The following is a 21,688-nucleotide window of genomic DNA, read 5'->3' on the forward strand; positions in this document are numbered from 1 at the left end:
CACCAGCTGGTGGCTACCAAGCGGGACCACACATGGTGGGAACGTGAGGGGGCGGAGCCTGCGCCGACGCTGCTGACCAATGGAACAGAGGGAGGGGCCCACCGGGTCTCACCCAATCACAGAGACGATTCGGACTCCTTGGGGCGGAGCCATGCCAGGAAGAGGCTGCATCATAGGTCGCTGGGCGGGCGCTGGGCGGGACCGACGGTGCGGTCGGGGCGGAGCGGCAGCCGGAGACCCAGTCCAGGCGGCGATGGCGGCGGCTGCTGTGGTGGCAGCGATGGTCCCGGCGCAATCGATGGGCGCGGACGGCGCGTCCTCGGTGCACTGGTTCCGCAAAGGACTACGACTCCACGACAACCCCGCGCTGCTAGCTGCCGTGCGCGGGGCGCGCTGTGTGCGCTGCGTCTACATCCTCGACCCGTGGTTCGCGGCCTCCTCGTCTGTGGGCATCAACCGATGGAGGTGAGGGGACCCTATGCTGCGGGGTGGCAACACTAAGCGGACTCCCCTGGGCCCAGGAACTCCAGCCTGCGGCCACTCTGACACAGCGTTTTTGCCCAGTGTGGCCCGCTCTGAACTCCGGGGAGGCCTGGGGGACAGAGGTCCCTCTATGCTGACGAGACTCTCGTCAGAAACGCGAAGTCAACATGAGGGAGGATCTGTAGCCAGTCCCTGGAAGAATGGGGACTGGGCTTTTAGGGGTGTGCTGTGGGAGCGGAGAAAAGCCTTCTTCAAGAGAAGTAGCCCCTCGCTGACAACCCCCCCCCAAGGGCTTTCCTAAGCCTCGGATTTGTTTGACTCTCCCCCACGCCCCTTTTCCCATCCGGCGTAGCCTCTCTTCACAGACAGACGTGGTGGTGATCAGGGAACCTAGCTTAGCATTAGCCGGTTTTAAAAAGACCCCAAGGGCATCATCGGGTAATGGCACTTTTGTGTTCTTGACGCATTATTTTTTTTTTTAACATTGATTGGGAAAGGACATGCATGGCATGGCAGTGTATAGAGTTAAAAGGACGACTTGCAGGTTCTCACTCACCATAAGGTTCCAGGGTGGAAAGCCGGGTGCCTTTACCCAATGAGCAATCTCTCAGGAGGTCCCCTAACCCATCTGAGAGGATCCCTGTGTAGTTATAACGTTGCTAGAAAGATATTCAAAGAGGGTTGCATCACCCGTCAGCCCTTCCGCCTGTTGTCATGAAGTGGTTTTTAGGAGAGCTGGGCCATTACAGATGAGACTTTTAGGAGCTGATGTGGAAAAACAAGAACACAATAAGAAGATTCGGTGATAACTCCCAGGAGGCTGAAACCTTTCCCAGCATGCTGTGACATAATAAATAGGTGCCTGGTGTATTTTCTCTGTAACCAGTATTCAGAAACAAGACGTTCTGATACACCATGTTCCTATCACTGTCTAAAGGCCTCCCTGCAGTAGCTTGGTTTGTTTGCATTGTTATGAGAGGTGTTTGCTTATGGCCTTGTTGCACAGATGAGCGAGGTAGTTCCCAGGAGACTGTGGCTCTCAGCGTCCACTCTTTCCTCTCCAAGAGGGGTTTGCCCTGCTAGGAGAGCAAGTGTTCCTAGTAGCACGCCTATTAAATGCCCCTTCCTGCCCCATTTACACAGAGGGAGCAACTAAAGATAGTCCTGTGGAGAGCCAGCCCACACAGTTTTCAGACTGGGCTATTAGTCTGTCTCGCTCCAGTTTCCATAGATAGGAGGTTGGGTTTGACAAACACCGGCAAATGACCATCTCTGCTGTGGACATTAAACCAGGCCTCAGACTTTGCCCTCCCCTTCCTTTTGGCAGTGCGCCAGTGTGGACAGAGTCAATAGAATCTGACTCTTATTTGTTATGTTGTCATGAAGATGTTTCGTTTTTTACTGGGATTTGGGGGGAGCGCTATCTATGACTGCCTATTCCTTTGTGGTAGTGGAGATAAAAGAGCCTTCCCCCCCCCTTCACAAAGTAGATTGAACTCCAGTATACTTGATTTTATGGTTTTTTGGTTTTTGTTTTTGTGGGTCACCCTTTTGTAGTGGCACTTTCGAGAGAATGAAGCAGAAAAGAACCGAGGCAGCTCAGATGCTTGGGCAACATCTCAAGTCCTGTGGGAGTGCAGATACTGAGAATGGGATTTCAGGGGTTGTAGCTGGTAGGCTGCTGCCGAGCATGGCAGTGAACCATCGGGCCTCGGAGTGCTCCCACAGCCTCCAGAGACCTGCATCTGAGTAGAGAAAGACAAGCATAAATGGAGGAGGCCTAAATGCCGTGAGCAGAATGGGGTGGGGGTGGAGGTGGGAGACACAAACTACAGATGTGCTTTTAATATTTGCCTCACGTTGGAATCACTTAGGACCCTTGAAAGCTTCCTGGGCTCCCCTCCCCCATTTCTGCTTCTCTGATTCAGTTACACTGCCCTACCCTAGGCTGCCTTGTTTTTTTGGCCACTGCAGCCAAGCAGTGCAGAAGTGCTGCACTAAGGAACTATAGCAAGCCAGGCAACCCAGGGAGTGTGTTGCTTCAGTGCATTGACCAGAAGTCTAATTAGCTTTGGCATTTAGGAGGACAAGGTGAAATAACAAAAAACAGATCGAATATAGTAGCTGCTCCTGAGCCTGGCATCAGGCACACTCCAGCAGCCTCGCTGTTGTCCTTGCCCCCAGTGGTTTGAGTGCAGGGCTGAATGCCATGTGGTGCACAGGGTTGGAGGCGAGGAGTTGGAGGCGAGGAGTCCACCCACCCCACCCCACCTGCCCCCCTCAGCTGCATTTCTGCATAACTACAGTATGTGTAATCTTCCGGCACTGCTTCTGAGCTTGGGAGTAGTCTAAGAGAATGGTGCTGCTGCAGCATAAGGCCCTGCCCCCTACTGCTTCAGCAACCGACTCTGAAATGTCTCTCTAGAAGGGTGGGGCCCATCTGGCAGCAGAGGGAGATCTGATTCTGTCACCTCTGTTACACTGACTGCCTCCCTGCAGATGGAATCCGATTAAAATAGCCACAGTGTTAAAGAGAAAGGCAACCAGGAAAAAATGTGTGTGTGTGCATGCATGTGTGTGTGTGTGTGTGTGTGTGCACACATGCGTGTGTGTGCGCGCGTGTGCGTATGTGTGTGTGTTTGTGTGTGTGTGAGCGAGTGTGTGTGTGAGCAAGTGTGCGTGTGCATGTGCATGTAGGCATAGAAGCAGGCTGTCATACCCATTGCCTTAGTGATAATAGGAAGTCTATGGACCATTTCCAGCTCTGTGGCTCCCAAGAATGTTTTCCTAGCATCTTTCGCCATTTTCCTCTGTCCTTCCTTCCCCAAATTTGCTGTATCTGGAAAGGAGGGGCTGCAGGCAAGATCAAAACAAAAGGCAGCTGTGAATGGCTTCTAGATTTTAAAAATGGGTCAGGCTCCATCCAGTGTTAATTTCCTTCTCTCTGTCACAGCTTAGATGTCAGCCAGAATTCTCCTCCTACTCTGTTGAAATCGTTTTGTCTCTGGCTCTGTGCTGTATCTTTTTTTTTTTTTTTAGGAACTTCTAGAACAGAGGGAGTTAGTAGAAGTGTCTTCTCTCTTAGCCATTTCTCTCCGAAGTTAGCCAATGATACAGGATGGGGACTCTTGTCATCTAGTAGTTGAATGCAGCTGGGCAGCTGCACCATCAAAGAGGGTGGCCTGGGAACTTGGTCAACGAGGAGGTGGGGTCAGTAGTTGCCAGTAGAGAGATTTGTGTTCCTTGAGCTATTAAGCTGTTCACACTGTAACTCTAGCAAGAGGCTCCACTGTTCTGTAAGCCAAGAGCACATTTCCATTTGCCCAAGAGGGGTAGAAAACTTTGATCGAGCTGTTTAAAATTAAGCACCCTGCAAAAGAAAAAAATAAAATCTATGTTTCTATTTGAATGAGACTTAGGAACCAGTCTCTGCTATAGACGTGGGATTAGATTATTCCTTTTGGTGGGGTTTAAACTCTTAATTTCTTGGGAGTGAATTTCTGTCTATTAATATCCTGTTGCCAGTCTGCCAGTTTATAATATTGTTGTGGTTAGATAAGCTTGCTTGAAGCACAAGAATTTGGTCAAGGACGTCTGAACCTGAAGACTTCACTACCCTCCCCACCCACTCCTACCCTCCACGCCATTAACAGATAAATCAAGTGTTTCTCAACACAGCCACTTCTGTCCCCCCAAAAGATCTCTCTGAGTGGAAGTATGCAACTCACTTGTTTTGAAGGGATCGCCTCCTAGAGTTGCTGGATGACAGTTTTCTCCTGTATTTTTGGAAACCCCAACTTGGTTTTCTCCAGTTCTGTCTCCCCTGGCTCCAGGGAACTTATATAATTCTGGTGCAAGGACTATGCAAAAGGTGGAGCTCTGACCGCACCCTTAGGGTCTGTGACTGCTCCCTCAGAGGGTGTGCTCTGCATTGTGGCCCTGTGATCTCCCCTTGGAGCAAGGGTGACAATCAGCCCCAACACCAACCCTTCCAATGCTCACCTGTTTTCCTTTGCATTCCCCCCTCCTTAAGTAAAGAGAAGTGGGCAGGGGCAGAGGAGGCTCGAAGGAAGCACAGAGGGAAAGGCCAGTTCTCCCTGGTTAAGACAGCCTAGGCCTGTCTGGTGGGCACTCTCCGGGAGCAGCTAGCTCCAGTTCCTTTGGTGCTTTGCAGAGCAGCACATACAAAAGGTGAAGTCTTGGCAGTGGCCTCCCTGTCTGTGGCTGCCTGGGGGCTGGAAACTACTCAGGGATCTCCCTGTCTCCTTCCTATTGCCTCCTGGGAAGCTGTTCTGGGTCCATCCTGGGGACCATGGGTGGTGGAAGTAGTTCAGCATTTCCCTTTTGTGGTAGTGGTTGGAGCATGAGATAGTTTCACGGTAGTTTGTCTGTCCTGGAACTCACTCTATAGACCATGCTGGCCTCATAGAGATCTGCTTTCCTCTGCCTCCCAAGGGCTGGGATTAAAGGCAAGGGCCACTACCACCCCACTAGTTAAACGTTTCTTAGGGGTTGGGGTAGAACCCAGTAGAAGCAAAGTTGAAACAAAAATGTTCAGAGTACCAATATTGAGGTCAAGTTGAAATGCATGCCTCAGTGGAACTTCTTGAGTTTTTATGAACAAGTGAATTCCCAGGAAAATTCTGATCGTATTAGTCTGGGATGGAGCCCAAGAGTGTGTGCATTCTAGCAAGTTCCTGGTCATGCAGAGCTAGGGCTCCTCACACTACAATTTGGGGAGCAAAGATTTGCAGAAAAGATGTTAGTCTTTAATTGAGCTCCGGTGCTCTAATTGCTGAACCCTAGGCAGTACCACCCACCTCAAGTGTGTGTAGCTCAGAGCAGTGAGTATACTCACCGCTGAGGCCCAGGAGCCTGGTAGCCGAGAGTGAACGCTGAGCTGTCGTATCCCAGGGCTCCTAGTTCTGTCCAGTTACTAGCTATATTATGTTGGAGAAGTTACTTAATCTTTGACTGTCAGTTTCTTCACCCATAAAATGGGGACATCCAGGGACAGGGTTGTCTGATAATTAAATAATACATGCAAAACAAGTGGGACAGAGCCACACTCAGGGAGTGCTTAGTAAATGTCGCTCTTGCCATTGTGAATTGCAGCATTGTTTTGTTGCTAGCTATAGACTTTGCCTTCTGCTTCCTGTCAGAGAAGACAAGGGTATTCATCTATGCTGGAGAGATGCTGCCGGAAGCTCTCCATTTAGGAAATGAGTTCTAAAAATAAAGGTGTTTAGAAAACAGATTGCAACATACTCTAGAATCTATACTTCCTGTGCATTTCAGCCTTAATAACTGCAGATTGACATTCTCTGAGGTGTGGTGAGTTGTGAAGATAAAGACCCTTAAAGTGTATGGCTGGGACATATTAGCATCTTCTGATGGGAAGAAGCTCTGCCCTGAGGTGTGGCATTGTGCCTAGCAGAGCTCCTGGTTCAGGTGTTTCAGGTGGCTCCTTTATTTTATTTTTATTTTGTGTGTGTATTAGGGATGAGCAGCAGGGTGCTTCCCCCACCCCCAAGACCAATTTAAGCAGGCTTGCAAATCCAAATTTAAGCAGGCTTAACATCCAAAGGGTGTCAGGTTTTCTAAATCAGAAATTTCACTGCAGGAGAACTTAAGGAGCCCTCAAAGCAACCTTTAGGCTGTCAGCCTCCTGTCTCAACCCCTTGGGTACGCCTACGTGCTCTTTAGCTCAGTGCTGCTCTGGGCTGGGCTTCTGCTGGAATGTGGGTCTACAGCATTGGATTTGGGATTATGTCATTTTATGTACGTCAGAGGCAGCAGGCGGGGCCTGGTTCTGATTGGCACCCTCAAGGCTTCTGTAAACCTCCAGTAGTCAGGGAATGTAGCTCAGGGATCGACAGCAGGTTCTGTAGAGGAACCTGACATAAGAAGCTTGGCCTGTTCAGGCTTGGGTCCTGAGGAGGAAGATAGGCCTGTGGATAGACTGTCTGGGTGAGGCTTGTGTTCCAGGCTCGGGAGACTCTCAGCCCTTGACTGAAGTGTTTAGAATGGACCACTGAAAACAAACAAGGCTTTTAGAGTCTGGTCTGCCTGGGCCACTATGCCAGCTCAGTCACCTAATAGCTGTCTGCTTTGGTAAATTCCCTAACCTCTCTTGTCAGTTTCTTTGTCTGCAAAATGGGGATAGGGATAGTTCAGTTTCCTTCAAACTGTGTTGAGGGAGTCAAATTATAAAAGTACTTACCAATTAGAATAGATCCGTCGTCAAACTGATGACCGTGGTTGACTAGGGAAGGCAAGGGATGATATTTTACTCAGTACCCATTTGTCACTGGGATTTTGAACACATCAGTAGATAAACAAGTATACCATACTTGAGGCTCAAGGGACTGTGGGTCACGAGAGGCATGGAAATTGAACTACCAAATAAACCTTCAGAGGCCACCCAGCCTGTGGTTGTGGCTTTAGTATTTAACAGACATTTAAACAGCACCAAGAGCAGCTCGCAGTGATCATGTGAGTTCCGTGCCTAGGGTTTTCCTTGCACTCTCTGATTTTATTTCTTAGCAATTTCATGAGGTAACATCTTAGCAAGTCTAAGGTTCTACTATCAATTCCATGGCATGGAGGAGAAAGCAAGTAAAGAGGTTAAGTCACTGCCTCCCATCACAGCTAGCGAGTGTGTTAACCCATCCCTCCCGGGCTGAGCTCAGGCAAAGCCTCCAGCCCTGTGCACACCATACCAACTTGTTTGGCATGAACAGTGGCTTTGTTAAGAAACAGTGTGTGTGTGTGTGTGTGTGTGTGAGAGAGAGAGAGAGAGAGAGAGAGAGAGAGAGAGAGAGAGAGAGAGAGATACCCATGCTAATAATGAGGTCTTTGTGGAATCTGCAGGTTTCTACTGCAGTCTCTGGAAGATCTGGACACAAGCTTAAGAAAGCTGAATTCCCGTCTGTTTGTAGTGCGGGGACAGCCAGCTGATGTGTTCCCAAGGCTGTTCAAGGTGAGTATGGAGGGCTGAGAGGGAGCCTCTGCAGCTTAGCATCTGCCTGCCCACAGAGTGAAATGCTGTTCTGGCTGGCAAAATGGAAATACTGGTTCCTGTCTGGCCAGGGAAATGGCTGCTAGGGAGGTCAGAAACAGAGACAGCTGGTAAATTTGCCAGCAGGGTGGAAACTGAAGGGAAAAAAATTCTGTAAAATTAGTGTTGTGCTGGAAATATCCCAGCTCAGCCCAGACACGCAGAGCGTGAGTCCTTCCACCCTGCTGCTACTGGCTTCCTCGTGGTTCCTTGGCTCAAGCCAGTATGTTTTACTAGAGCTTGTTCCTGCCAAGACTTTGAGGGTGGGGTTTCCTGTCTAACAAGGGGTGCTGCCCACCTCGTCTTGCTCTGCTTATTAGGAAAAAAGTCAGTCAGACATTTGAGGGAGCCATCCCTGTTTCCCTGTGGTAAGCAATGAATAAAATCTTCATTCTGGGGCCATACTGGAGGCAAGCCCATTTTCTCATGCCTCTTTAAAATGCATGTTTTAAGGCCCAAGCAGAGACAAAAGTTCTCATGGATAGAACATTCTAGACCATTCTCCTTCATCCTCAGTAGCACTCCAAGTGCTCTATGAAAAATTTAAGAAAATAGCTTCATTGTGTGCATCCCCCCCCCATAATTCTGCACACACCTATGAACACTAGTCATTAGCATTCTCCTAGGGCTGACTGAGTCATGTTCCAACTGCTACCATGTGCTAACACTCACCCCCAACAGCCCCGAGGGGTGGGTTCTGCTGTCCCAGGTTTACAGATAAGGAAGTTATCTTGGGCTCTCTGACATAGAGCTGTGTGTTTCCTTGGCATACCATGTACATGCATTTGTTATTCTGTGGCTGTGGCTTAGCAGTAGCACACTTGCCTAGTATGCATGAGATCCTGGTCCCATCCCCAGCACAATAAAACCAAAACAATGGTAATAGAAAAGATTTTGTCTTTCCTGTCCCTCCACATTGCTCCTCTCTCCCAGGAGCTCAGAGGCCACGTGGTCTGTAGCTCAGAACTATAGATACCTTGGCTGTTCACTGAGTCGCTCATCGTGTATTCATTGAGTCTTCACTAGCATCAGGCCCCATACTGGCTGATAGGGCGATAGCGATGCTTGTGCAACCCAGCGTGATTTCTACTCTGCTTTCACACAGTGATGGCAAAACAGGGCAGCTTCACTGCCTATGACGAGTGCTGTCATAGAAACAGGACAAGGCACAGGAGAATCACCCTCACAGAGTGGGGGCTGTCATTTAATGAGAATCTTCTTATTCACAGGCTTATATGAGTATGCAATGACGTCACCTCTGTAAACCACTCAGCATAGTAAGGGATAAATAAATATGTAGTGCACTGGGACTTAGATGAGCTGGATATCCACCCTGCTCAGAACTCACTCCCCTGGACAGGCCTGAATTAGGATAGTGACCAGTAAAGCTGTAAGGGACTGTGACCACAGACTGGTTAGATTGCTTCCTTCTTGCTAGTTACATGCTATAGGGCTTTCTATGGCTTGTCTAGATAGCTTTCACCAGGTCTGCTTTCTCCTGGCGTTGCTAGGAGACCAAAGTGACTGAAAGCTCAGGAAAAAAAAAATCCCCTTTTCACAACCTGTAGCCCCTCCAGTTTGTTTTCTCTGGACTCAGGATAGCTCCTCCTTCTCCAGCTCTGAGAGCCATTAGCTCTGTTTGCTTCTGGCCTAGGGAGTGTTGCTGTGGAAACCATTAAGACACTTACATAGCACAAGTCTGCCAGGAAAACTAGGCCACAAGTTTGTAGTCTGAGGAGGCCTGGGAAAGGCTACAGAGAAGGCTGGAGTGTGTGTCTGTGTCCCCCATTTCCACTGTGAGTCAGTGGCTCTCTGTGGGCTGGGGGCTCCCCTGGGAACATTGTATTTATAGCCTCATTCCCCCACTTCAAGGCCACAGTGAACATTGGGCCTTTCTATTGACTCCACCACCGCAGTGCTCTTGGCCTCCCCGTCCTGGCTGACAACTCCACACTTGCAGAGCTCCGGCTCTTTGCTTTCTGATTTAAACTATTGTCCAGGCCCTTTCTTTGTTCTGTAGCTATTCTAACACAGCTCAAGGTTAGCCCTGCTCACTCCCAGAGAGAAGCTGAATACCCAGGTCCCTCTTCTTGAACCAAGCATAACAGATTATCTCTATGCAGGAATGGGGGGTGACCCGTTTGACCTTTGAATATGACTCTGAACCCTTTGGGAAAGAACGGGATGCAGCCATTATGAAGATGGCCAAGGAGGCTGGTGTGGAGGTGGTGACTGAGAACTCTCACACCCTCTATGACCTAGACAGGTAAGACAAGGGGCTCTCAGTAAGGTTGCCCATGGTGAGGACTGGGGACTGGGGCTCCTCCTAAGTGGAACTTGGACCAGTTCAGCAAGAGGGCTAACTGAACTGGACAATAATGGGCCAGAGTTGGGGGCTTAAAGAAGTCACCAAGAGGTTAACCCGATTTGGATAACAAAAGAGGCTTGGTTAGACCCAAGCTGTGGAAGCAGGGAGGCTCTGTCTCCACACAGTCTTCATAGATCTGTCATTGGCTCATTGAGCTTCATGCTCCCCCGTCCTCTGTTGTGCTCCCAAACTACAGAACCCTAACCTTGGCAGACCCCATCAGATTCCTCCCAGCAGGCCTCTGTTCTCTCAGACCTAGTTTCCACTCAAGGATGATCCCGGGTCTGCTCGGCCTATCTGGGTTTCCGGGCCATGCATTCTGATAGTGTTTGAGGGCTCTAGAGACCCCTGCAGGGTGCTGGCAACCATAGCAGAGCCTCCTTCCCCAGGGGCCAGCCTCTGTGCTTTTGTCTCCCCTTCCCTACTGGAGATGCCACCCTCTGTAGCTGCTACTGCTCCTGCCCTCCTCCCAACCCAGGGCTGGCTGCCAGGAGGCTGGGTCACACAGCTGTGCACGTGAGCCAGGCCCTCAGGAGGAGAGGCTTGCTGTGGAGCCCCGCCCCTGCCACGTGCCAGGGGAGGGCAGGGACTGCAGAGGCCGCAGCCAGCTCCTATCTGGGCTAATGAGGGCAGCACAGGGAGAACAAACTGGGAAATGAACTCAGCCGGACAGGCAGGCCTTGCATAAGCTCCTTCTCGGCCAGCGAGAGCCTAGGAATCTGCCTACAAACCATCGCAATTTATCCTCACAGACGCAGGGAGCCCTCCTCTCCAGTGCCCATGCCTTTCCTTCTTGCTTGTGAGAAGTACTTGGCACACTGCAACACTCTTTATACTGTTGCTGTTTACTGTAGCCCCAGACTCTGACTGAGGGAGCATTAGCTGGCCTTCACATCTCTGCTCTAGTGACCAGGGCTAACAGGACATTGATCCTTCAAGAAAGGAGCATGTTATGTCCCTCACTGTATATCCTCGAAATGGGGTAGAGAGAAGCCCTTGGTGTGGTCAGATAGGTGCCCAGAGGCCCATGGGGATTTTCTGTCTGATTAGAGAGATACGGTCAGTCTCTGTCTCTAGGCGGCTCCACGTGGACACCAGGGAACCTGGAATTGAGTCCCAGCTCTGGCTCTGCCTTGCTCCATTACCTGAGGCTCCTGTTCCAGCTCTCTGGGCTTCATTTTCCCTCTCGGTAAAATGGAGATACAGCCTCCCCTGTGCCCCCCTTTCTCCTCAGGGACAAGACCGTGAGGTGATGAGGAGAGCGACCCTCAGAGCTTCTTGTGTCTTGCGCTCTTTTTGGGGTGGTCAGGGACCCCAAAATAAAGAGTCTCGGGAGTGACTCAGATGTGCTTTGGGCTCCCCAGAATCATCGAACTGAATGGGCAGAAACCACCCCTTACCTACAAGCGCTTTCAGGCCCTCATCAGCCGCATGGAGCTGCCCAAGAAGCCCGCGGTGGCTGTGAGCAGCCAGCAGATGGAGAGCTGCAGAGCTGAGATCCAAGAGAACCATGACGACACCTATGGCGTGCCTTCCCTGGAGGAACTGGGTGAGTGCCCTGCAGCACACCACACAGGCCCCCGCTGCTTCCTGTGGGGGACATGGCCTTTCTGTTTCCTTGTCAAAGTTAGAAAATACTGGCTTAGTGGCACATGCCTGTAATCTCTGAAACTGAGAGACAGAGGCAGGAGAAACAGGCCAGCCTGGACTACATGAGACCTTGTCTTAAAAGGGAAAAGAAAAAAGAAAAACAGAAAAGGTTGCTGTTACCCACCATCATGACCAGTTAACTACCTGTGCCCGGCCAGGCCGCTGCTGTTATAGCTGAAGCCTCTTTCTGTAGTTCCTCTCTCCATCAGTAGAGGCACTGTCTGGTGCTGGTCAGTGGACTTCCTCACTAGGATAACTAATCCAGGCTTTAGGTACCCAGCCCACCTTCCTGCCTCCCTCCTCATGCCCACACCATCTTCTGATCTGAATAAAGCTAGCCTTCTGCACTTTAAGGGTTTTCTCAGTTCTCACAGCACCAAGTTCAAGGTCTGTGGTTCCGTTTAAAGAGCAGATCAGTCTGAATCGTGGAAATTATCGTTTTTATCTCTGTGAATCACCCTAAAGGTGTTGACTGAGCTGTTTCTGGGGTGACCTGACCTGCAGTGCTACTACCTACTGTTCCTTTTGTAGGATTCCCCACGGAAGGACTTGGCCCAGCTGTTTGGCAAGGAGGAGAGACAGAAGCTCTGGCCCGCCTGGACAAGCACTTGGAACGGAAGGTATGGCCCTGTTTCTGAGCCATGGGACTGACTACAGTCAGGACCACAGGGATGTGGGTCGGGTTCATGTCCCTTAGAGTCTCTCATGTCTGAGGGGTTGAAAACTAAAAACTCTTCCTGATGGCAAGATTAACAGCAGCTCCCAGTTGGAAAGTCCACCCTGTGCTGGCCGCTGGCTTGTGAGCCCGATTGCATTATCCCCCTGCGTCTGTCCAGCAGGCAGCTATTAGGCTCCCCATCTGACAGATTACCAACCTGGGCTGAGAGAGGTTGAGTAACCTGCCTGAGGTCACACCATTGGTTAGCAGTGTAGGGAGGTGCAGTTCCACATGACCACACAGTTGGCAGCAGACTGGCTTTCTTCTGTGGACAGCTTTTGCTTATGGAAAGGGCAGCCAACCAGGCTTGATGAATGCCTATAATCCCAGCATTGAAGAGGGCTGAGGCGGAAGGATTGCTTTAAGTTCCAGGCCAGAGTGGGCTACAGGGTGAGACTGTCTGCCTCCAAAGAAGCAATAACACTGTTGAGTTGGTAAAACCCATCAGGTCAGTTATTGGGTGTCAGGTGGCCCCTCCTCATCTCTTTTGACTTCATTTCCCATTTGCTTAGATCCAGATAGCAAATGGCCTACCTTCTGTGCAGTGGGAATCAGCAAGAGGGAGAGGCCAAGGCCCAGAGGCCCTGTTCCACAGCATCCGTGGTCCTTACCCCCTATGACCAGAGCAGGAGAGCAGGTTCCACGGACTTGAGGACTCCTGCTTCCAAACCCCCTGACCCTGCAGTCTCTCTGTAGTCTGTCCCTCAAAAGCACCGCTTTTTCTGTCCCCATTCAAGTGACAAGGTCTTTTGCCAGCAGCTAGGTACTAGCAATGGATCAAGGGCCCAAGGCAGCCTGCTAAAGAAGAATGCTTTCCCAGCCTCAGGAGTGGCCAGCCAGCATTGGAGGATATGGTGACAGCCTCAGCCACCCTCAGCTCAGCAACTTAATATTCCCATTTAGATATTTCTCTCAGCTGAAGATAAAACAAGTTCCTCCAATGAAAGATGAGGCTGAGAGTCAAGAGCTATGAGGGACTAGCTTTGTGTGTCCACATCAAGAACTTTATGAGGGACTAGCTTTGTGTGTGTGTGTCCATCAAGAGCTATATGAGGGAGTGCTTCATGTGTCCATCAAGTGCTCTGCACAGGGCTGGGTTATAGCTTGTTGGTAGACTGTTCTCCAGCCATGCTCAAAACCATCAATCCATCTTAGCACCAGATGAAAGGAAAAAACAAAACACCATACCCAGTGATTCATAGCTCTTTGGAGAGAGATGTTTGGTCAGAAGCAGGGATGGAGCTGACAAAGGCAGTGATAGGAGGAGCAGGATTCACGAGAGACAGAGCTATACCAGTTCTCATTTTTGTTATCTTAACAGTATTTGTATAGGACTGCCCCCCAAACCACCAAACCAAGAGCTCATTCTCCACACATCCCTGAATGCCACCCCATCCTCCACTCACTGGGGAAAACCAGAGGTTTGAGGTTGAAGAAATTAACCTTCTTTGGTTCTTCCAACCTGAAGGGAGCAGCAGTTTATAGCATCAAGATGTTGTAGGAGCTAGAAAGACTGATGGTTAGGACAGACATGGAGAAGCACATTGTGTTCAGTTAGAGAGCCTAAGGGTTAGGAAAGCCGCAGGTCAGGCTTGCAGGAGCAGAGAGCATCAGGATTAATTATCAATCAAGTGTTGCACTTTAGCTGCCCTTTGAAAGGGAGAGTTTTTAAAACCAAAGTAACCAGGAATCTAAGGTGTAGCCTTTGGGTGAAGCAGCATCCAGGTGTCCCAAGAGTGGTGGAGCAGGTACCCTCCATCCCCTGGCTTTGCTGTCCTCTATGAGTCCATCCTCAAGTGGGCTTCCCTTAGCAGTGGTGAAGGTGGTCGGCATAGCCTACCTGTCTTCTGTCTGTATAGCTCACCAGAGGAAGGGGCTTGCTTGCCTCTTTTTCAAAAGCATCAGTAAAAGTCCAAAGAAATATTTTCATTGGCTTGGCTTGGGTCCTGTGCCCTTCCATGGCTTAGTCACCGTGGCCAGGGATGGACTGTTTTCCATGACTACATTCACATCCTGAGCCACTCCTGGGGTCAGAAAGTAGGCATGGATCTGTCTTGCCCACTAGAACTGAGAGTAGAGAAGGTGCCCCATTAAAACACCAAAAGGGGCAGGGAAGGGGGGCAGATTGTATGCCCTTTACCTCTCTGGAGTCCTGTATTGATATTCCTTTTTTTTTTTCCTCCAGACAAGATTTCTCTGTTTATTACCACCTGTCCCGGAACCCACTCTAGATTCTATATGTCTGTTTTGCCAACATATATGTATATGCATCACATGTGTACCTGGAGCCCACAGAATCCAGAAGAAAGTGTTAGATCCCCTAGAACTGGAGCTACAGACAGCTTTAAGTACCATGTAGGTTCTGTCTGATGAAAGAGTAGCAAGCAAGCATTTTTAATACTGAGCCATCTCTCCAGCTCTAGTACTCTATTAAATGAAAAAATGAATAGTAGAATTGGAGGGGCCCTGTTTGCTGACTCAGGGATGACACAGGTATAATGACCATGGCCACTATCCGAGACAGGCAAGTTTCATGTTCCCTACTACAGACTCATAAAGGATCAAACCCAAGTTCAGTCCAGCCAACTTACAGGTAATGCACAAGACAGGGATGTGTCAAACTATACATGAGTGTGTAGGCACCAGACAAGTGCAGTCTCTGTGTCCTTCCACAGCAACATCAGAAGGGCAAGGAAGAGGTGCCAGAGAGTATGTGTGTGTCTAGAAGAAACTTTGATATAAATACTTTTTAAATGACTAAGACTAAGCTCTAGGGCTGAGGGATGCACATTTGGGTAGTAGAGGACACAGCAGGTATGTAGAAATCCAAGAATATTTGTGGAATAGTAAAGTTGCTCCAAACACACTTTGCAAAAGCAGAAAAAAAATGTAAACATCTCAAAAATGTAATAATTATAAAAGCTGTGGCTGGCGTCACCATGGGGTGGGAGGAGATTGGTGAGGACTGAGCATGGACCGGGTGACTGGCAAGGTCCTGTTTCCAGAATTTACCTGGATATTGCCTTTAGAAGAATTTGTGAAGCTACACATTTGTGTGGGTCTCTGTGTCTGCATTTAAATCTTCATTTAAGATTTAAAAAAAATTGGGGCCTGGAGAGATGGCTCATGGGTAGAAATGTTTGTTTCACAAGCAAGAGGACTGAGTTCAGATCCTGACACCCACATACACAGCTAGTCACATGTAGATGGGAAATCAGCTTTGGCCAAAAAAGGAAAAAAGAAGGCCAGTTGTGATCTCACACACCTGTAACTCGTTACAGGAAAGGTTGCTTAGGCAGTCTAACCACAACCTATCCCTCCCCCAAAAACACACAAAGAGCTCCAAGTTCTGGCAGTGTTTGGGTCAAGGAAAAGAGTAAGAAAACAATGAGGAAGACAGCCAGTTTTTCCCCTCGCCTCCACACCTGCACACATGTACACACAGAGAAAAAGAAGATAAAGTGTTTTATAAAGCTTGAAACCGCAGGGTTAAGGGTCAGGGGAACAAGGAGATGTGCTGGCAGAAGTACCCAGTGTCTGATGAGAGACACTTAAGGCGCAGGGGGGAGAACCACATCTGCCAAGGCTGAAGACAGCCACGGGGTTGAGGAACTGGGGCCAGAAAGGCCAGAGAGGTGTGAGCTGTCCTGTGCCCTTCTTAGTCCTCTGGGCAGCCCAGACACTCCATTCCCAGTGTGGACAGTGCACTGGAGGAGGTTGTCTTCACAGTCCAGTCTAGATTTTGTCTTAGCAGCAGTGGATGGAAAGAACATCAGAGATGGTTAGGTGGAGCATTGAGGACATGGTGAAGGGGGAAGGTGACGGCAGTGAGGTGGATAAAGTTGCCTTCTCTGTGAAGAGTCCAGCACAGGAGCGAGCTCAAGCAACAGAGCAGGTTCTGCATCTAGGTGGATCCAGCTGGGCTGCAGCTGTGCACAAGAATGCCTGCCAAAAGATGGGCCTGGGGCAAGGACAGAGCCCGGGGCTGGAACACTGGAGGGATGGAGAAGAGATAAACCTTACAGAGAACCTAGAGCAGTGCTTCTCAACCTCCCTAAAGCTATGACTCCTTTATACAGGTTCTCATGTTGTGCTGACCCCCAACCATAAATTTATTTTCCTTGCTACTCTGTAACTGTAACTTTGCTACTGTCATGAATCATGGTCAGGAAGGATATCTGATATGTGAGCCCTGTGAAAGGGTTGTTCCGCAAGTTGAGAGCCACTGACCTGGAGTGAATAGCAGCTAGCAGGTGCAGCACATGAGTGGTCCAGAGATACCTGTGGATTGGAGACAGACGGGGGGGGGGGGGGAGCACCCAGAATCCAAGGGCAGCGGTGCTTGGAGGCACCAGCAGAGTCAGACAGCAGGGCCTAGGCAGGTGGCTGGAAAGTGGAGGTGAGAGGATGGTGAGCACAGGTTGGCTGTAGAGGACAGGGCCTGGTGCAAGAGGCCCACTGGCTATCACAAGCGCTATGACTTGTTGGTCATTTGCTTGGTTTGTAGAGTAGGAGAAATGAGATCATTATTTCATAGTCTTGGCGTGGAACTTGTTAGGGGAGAGTGTCAGATCCCAAAGAAACCTAGACAGCTCACTCAATACCGTTGGCTCCTCCTGGCACTTCTCACCCCACCCCCACCCTAAACCTCTTCAGACCCAGGGCTGGGATTCCCTTCCCCCAGCCTCTGATTCCAATATAATCCAGCCATTTCAGCTGTTTTCTCTCTTGGCCTCTTGGTCTTCAGCTCCTCTTTTGGTCCACTTGTCCTCCCCTCTTTTCTTGCTCTCCCCCGGCCCTCCCCTCTCCTCCATGGCCCTGCTCAGCCTGCACTCTTCCTGATGCCTCTGCATGAACTCTCCCTCCTATCCACAGTAGCATCCTTCTCCATTGCACCTTGGAGCAGCTACAGCCTCACTTTCATTCAGAGAGGAAGAAGGTGTGGGAAAGCCTATCAATGATACTGGGTCTCTGAAAGTTGAGGATTTATCCCCAACTAGCGAGGAAGGGTAAGGTTTTTCATAAGCTGCCCTTGCCTGCCTGTCACAGGAAGGAAGGAAGAAAGGTCCCCTGAAATGAGACAGGGAGGTACTTGAGTGGGCAGGAAGGAAAGGTGTCAGGAACAGAGATGGAAGCATGGAGACTGGAGTCTAAAGTGAGACTCCCAGGCTCTCTGCAACTTGTTTCCTACCAGGGCCCCGACCCCAAGAATGTCACAAAAGTATTCTGAGCCCACTTACTCTATTTGTAGAGGATGATAGCATAATTGATATTCTTACAGTCTAGTGAGAATCCTCCTCAGAATGGTGGCTCTGAAAAGCAGAGCAGTAAAGTGGCCAGTAATGAACGACAAGAGGCCTCAGAAGTGAGTGGCTCTCTTGGTCTATGGAACTTTGAGAGTTTCCTGTGTTGTTCCTGGTTGTTTAACAATGATGTGAGGACCCTGCAGTGGCAGCCTCAGGTTTCTGGTGACCAAGCTAGGAGTACTGTTTTCTGTCAAGCATATGCCTTCCCACCTTCTATGTTACTGCAGAGTTTGTCCCATGTTCTCAGTGTTCTTTCCCACTTCAGTTACTCCCCAGAGACGGGAAATGTTCTTATTTAATAGCTAAGATGCTAAATAAGTCATTCACAGTCATCCTACACACTGAACATGAAGTCAGGACAAGAACATGGCCATCTCTCTTTCCTAGAGTCCCCAGGCTGGAGAGGGATGCACGCAGTGCTGCAGGCCTGGTTCTAGGGCCTTTCTTTGATTTGGTTTGGTTTTTTGACCTTAGATGAAGAATCCTCACTTTGTAACATCAGTCCTGACGTGTGTCATCTCTCTTCTGCAGGCCTGGGTTGCCAACTATGAGAGACCTCGAATGAATGCCAATTCCTTACTGGCCAGCCCCACAGGCCTCAGCCCCTACCTGCGCTTTGGATGCCTCTCCTGCCGCCTCTTCTACTACCGCCTGTGGGACTTGTACAAGAAGGTGAGGTGCGGGGAGGGAGCAGGCATGGTCGCCCCCAGGCACAGCACTTGTTGCCAGTCATCCCAGACGAGGCCCCTTCTCTTTGGCTTTGGGTCTAGGCTGTGAGAGTTCTGGAGACAGTCAATTCAGAGAAGCCAGAGATGGGTGGTTTCCTAGAGGTGACAGCTGGGCACAACTGAGTTACTGATGTGAATGAAGCCAGCTTCTCCTGTGGTTCTGGAGACTTCAGAGCTGGTATATTCACTAGCAGCTGATAAGTGAAGGCTTGGGACCTGGGGTGGGATGTGAGCGTCACGGCCAGAGGCAGTCATAAGAAAGGCACAGCTGCCATCACTGTAGCTGGGACTGAAGTCTAAGGGTAAGTCCAGGGCTGGCCTGGAAGGGCTGCATGCAGGGCTGTGCCATGCAGCCCACAGGCTGTCAGAGCATCCCACGGAGATGCTCCTTAAGTCCTACTGTGCCTTGGATTTTTAGTGTTGCTTTCCCTAGCCCTGACAGTAAGTATCAGCTTCAGGGAATGGGGTAGCTTTGAAGGCTTGCTGTTTGTGTAGAGTCCACCCTAATCTGTTCATGTCTCAGACTTTGTAGCTTTTTAAATACAGTATATTCTGATCACAGCTCCCCATGCCCTGACTCCTATATTCTCCCTACTTTCCGCCCACTCAGGTCAACAGCCTTTCTCTCTGTCTCCCTAAAATACAAACAGATGTACAAAAACAAAAGAAAACAAAATACAAAAAACCTGAATTGGACAAAACTAATGAACAGGAGGAAAAGGAGCCAAAGAAAAAGCCCACAAAACACATATAAGCACACATACATATATCCACACACATGGAAGTCCCATAAACGCACAAAACCAAGAACCATAATGTATAAGCAAAAGACCTGCATGCTGCAAGGTTTAAATGAAAGAAAAAAGAAAGAGAGGAAGAAGAGAAGGGAGGGAGGGAGGGAGGGAGGGAGGAAGGAAGGAAGGAAGAGAGGGAGGGAGGGAGGAAGGGAGGGAGGGAGGAAGGAAGGAAGGAAGGAAGGAAGGAAGGAAGGAAGGAAGGAAGGAAGGAAGGAAGAGCAAGCCCAGTATTATGAGCTCCCCCCACCCCAAAAATATCCTCCAAAAGCACCATTGCGTCCCCTGTGCTGGTGTCTACTGCTGCCCTCAAGTGCAGTTTGCATACCCAATAAGACTCATTGCAGAAAATGAAATTCCCTTTGTGAGCAGTTATCAATTGGAGGTAGCTTCTGGGTTAGGAATGAGGGCTGTGTCCACTTCCTCTGACCTGGGACCTTGTCTGACTTTGACCTGTGCAGGCAGCCACAGTCCTGTGAGCTCACAGTGCTTCAGTCCTGCTGTCTAGAAGCCTTGTTTCGGTGCTGTCTTCCATCCCCTCTGGCTCTTACAATCTTTTCATCTCTTCTTCCAAAGAGTTCCCTGAGCAGAGGGGAGAGATTTGATGTAGACGGTCCTATTTAGGACTGAGTATTCTGAAGTGCCTCACTCTCTGCACTTTGTCCAATTGTGGGTCCCTGTATGTGTTCCCATCTACCACTGGAGGAAGTTTCTCTGAGGATGGCTGAGTGAGGCACTGCGTATAGCAGCATGTCATTAGGAGTCATTTTATTGCTGTATTCCTTTAGCAGAACAGTAGTGTTTGGTTTTCCTATAGGTTCGTGGCCACCTGGACAGTGTCAGGGATGTCCCCATCTCATGGAGTAGGTCTTTATCCAGTCACATAATGGCTGGTTACTCCCACAGCGTGTGTGCCACTGTTGTACCAGTGTGTCACGGGCAGGCACCAATGTAGATCAGAGGGCTTGCAACTCTGGTGGTGGTTACCTTTTTCCTCTGGCAGCATGCAGAGTACGTTCCAGTACTGTGAACACTAGGTAGTGGAGGGGAAGGTTCTAGGTAGACACCAGCTCCACCTCTCTGGATTCAGTGAGTTATTTAGCTGTTCAGATTTCATATTTTATTTTTTATTTATTTATTTATTTTTTTTTTTGCGCAGAGAGGGTTTATTCTTGCTCAAAATCTGAGGGATTTCAAGGCCATTGGGGTTGAGGAAGGCTTGGTAGGAGGAACAGCAGGCCAGTCGGTCGGTCATACTGCATCTGCATTTCTGCACTCTCTGGTAACACCTGCTTCAGTTCCAAAATTCAATTCTAACTTTGTCAGCCATCTCTTTTGGCAGACAGTTTCTCCAGGCAATGTGCTTCTGCTCTGCTTTTCTTCTTCTTCCTCCTCCTCCTCCTCTTTGTCCTCTCCCTCTTCCATTTTCTCCTTCTTATCTCAGATTTCATATTTTAAATTGCTGATGATGTGTAAAATCCCTTCAGCTTTCTAGAAGGTAAAACCACAGAATTCGTAGTAGTCTTGAAGAGTTTGGTTCCCATGGCAGAGTTCTATAGCATCATTCCCCCACCCCACCCCACCCCACCCCTGAAGCCATTCTTGGTGCCTAGGGCAGGGCTGCATGTTGTACACTGAGAATCTTTTAAGTCTAGTCCCGCTGCACATCTCAGGAATTTGGAGCCATGGTGATTGGGAGACACTCTAGTTTGTTCTGTGCAGGAGACCTGAGCACCGTCACAGTGCTAAGAGCTAGGCAGACACTCATCTCTGTGTACCATGCCCACCCCTTAGGTGAAGAGGAACAGCACACCCCCACTCTCCTTATTTGGACAACTCCTGTGGCGAGAATTCTTCTACACAGCGGCCACCAACAACCCCAGGTTTGACCGAATGGAGGGGAACCCCATCTGCATCCAGATCCCCTGGGACCGCAACCCCGAAGCCCTGGCCAAGTGGGCCGAGGGCAAGACAGGCTTCCCTTGGATTGACGCCATCATGACCCAACTGAGGCAGGAGGGCTGGATCCACCACCTGGCCCGGCACGCTGTGGCCTGCTTCCTCACCCGCGGGGACCTCTGGGTCAGCTGGGAGAGCGGGGTCCGGGTGAGTGCAAGCTAGCCTGTTCCCTGTGACCAGGCCTAGCCAAGGGCAGCTCCTTATAGTCTGGGACTGGGTGGGATTCTTGGGTCTAGGAGATCCTTTCTGCATCCCTGGGCCCTCAGCAGAAGGGCTCTGACTCCCTGAGGGTGTAATAGTGTTACAGAAGTGGAAAGAGCCAGAGCGTCAGGACTCCAAGGAGGCTGGTTTTTCCCCATCTAGGTATTTGATGAGCTGCTCCTGGATGCCGATTTCAGTGTGAACGCAGGCAGCTGGATGTGGCTGTCCTGCAGTGCTTTCTTCCAACAATTCTTCCACTGCTACTGCCCTGTGGGCTTCGGCCGACGTACAGACCCCAGTGGGGACTACATCCGGTAAGGACACACACTGGACTCTTTGGCTCTGGAGCCTCCCTCCTGGATTGGGGTACCCTAGGCCCTTGAAAGAAGAGTCACAGTGTGCTGATACATTACCTTGGGTG

General features: G+C 49.9%; 1 protein-coding gene across 1 annotated transcript in view; it reads left to right on the top strand.

The window, feature by feature from the left end:
- The first annotated feature begins 225 nt into the window (after positions 1-225).
- The window catches only part of Cry2 (cryptochrome circadian regulator 2), a 31,892-nt gene continuing 10,429 nt past the window's right edge, over positions 226-21,688 (top strand). The window contains exons 1-8 of the mRNA XM_021185424.3: positions 226-465; positions 7,357-7,465; positions 9,667-9,809; positions 11,276-11,460; positions 12,093-12,181; positions 18,117-18,257; positions 20,902-21,213; positions 21,430-21,581. Coding sequence (XP_021041083.2) covers positions 254-465; positions 7,357-7,465; positions 9,667-9,809; positions 11,276-11,460; positions 12,093-12,181; positions 18,117-18,257; positions 20,902-21,213; positions 21,430-21,581 — 1,343 coding nt within the window. The 5' untranslated portion in view covers positions 226-253. The remainder of the gene's footprint in view (positions 466-7,356; positions 7,466-9,666; positions 9,810-11,275; positions 11,461-12,092; positions 12,182-18,116; positions 18,258-20,901; positions 21,214-21,429; positions 21,582-21,688) is intronic.

This window comes from Mus caroli, unplaced genomic scaffold, assembly GCF_978045245.1.
Source record: "Mus caroli unplaced genomic scaffold, Mus_caroli_1 scaffold_2, whole genome shotgun sequence".
In the NCBI taxonomy this organism is placed as follows: domain Eukaryota; kingdom Metazoa; phylum Chordata; class Mammalia; order Rodentia; family Muridae; genus Mus; species Mus caroli.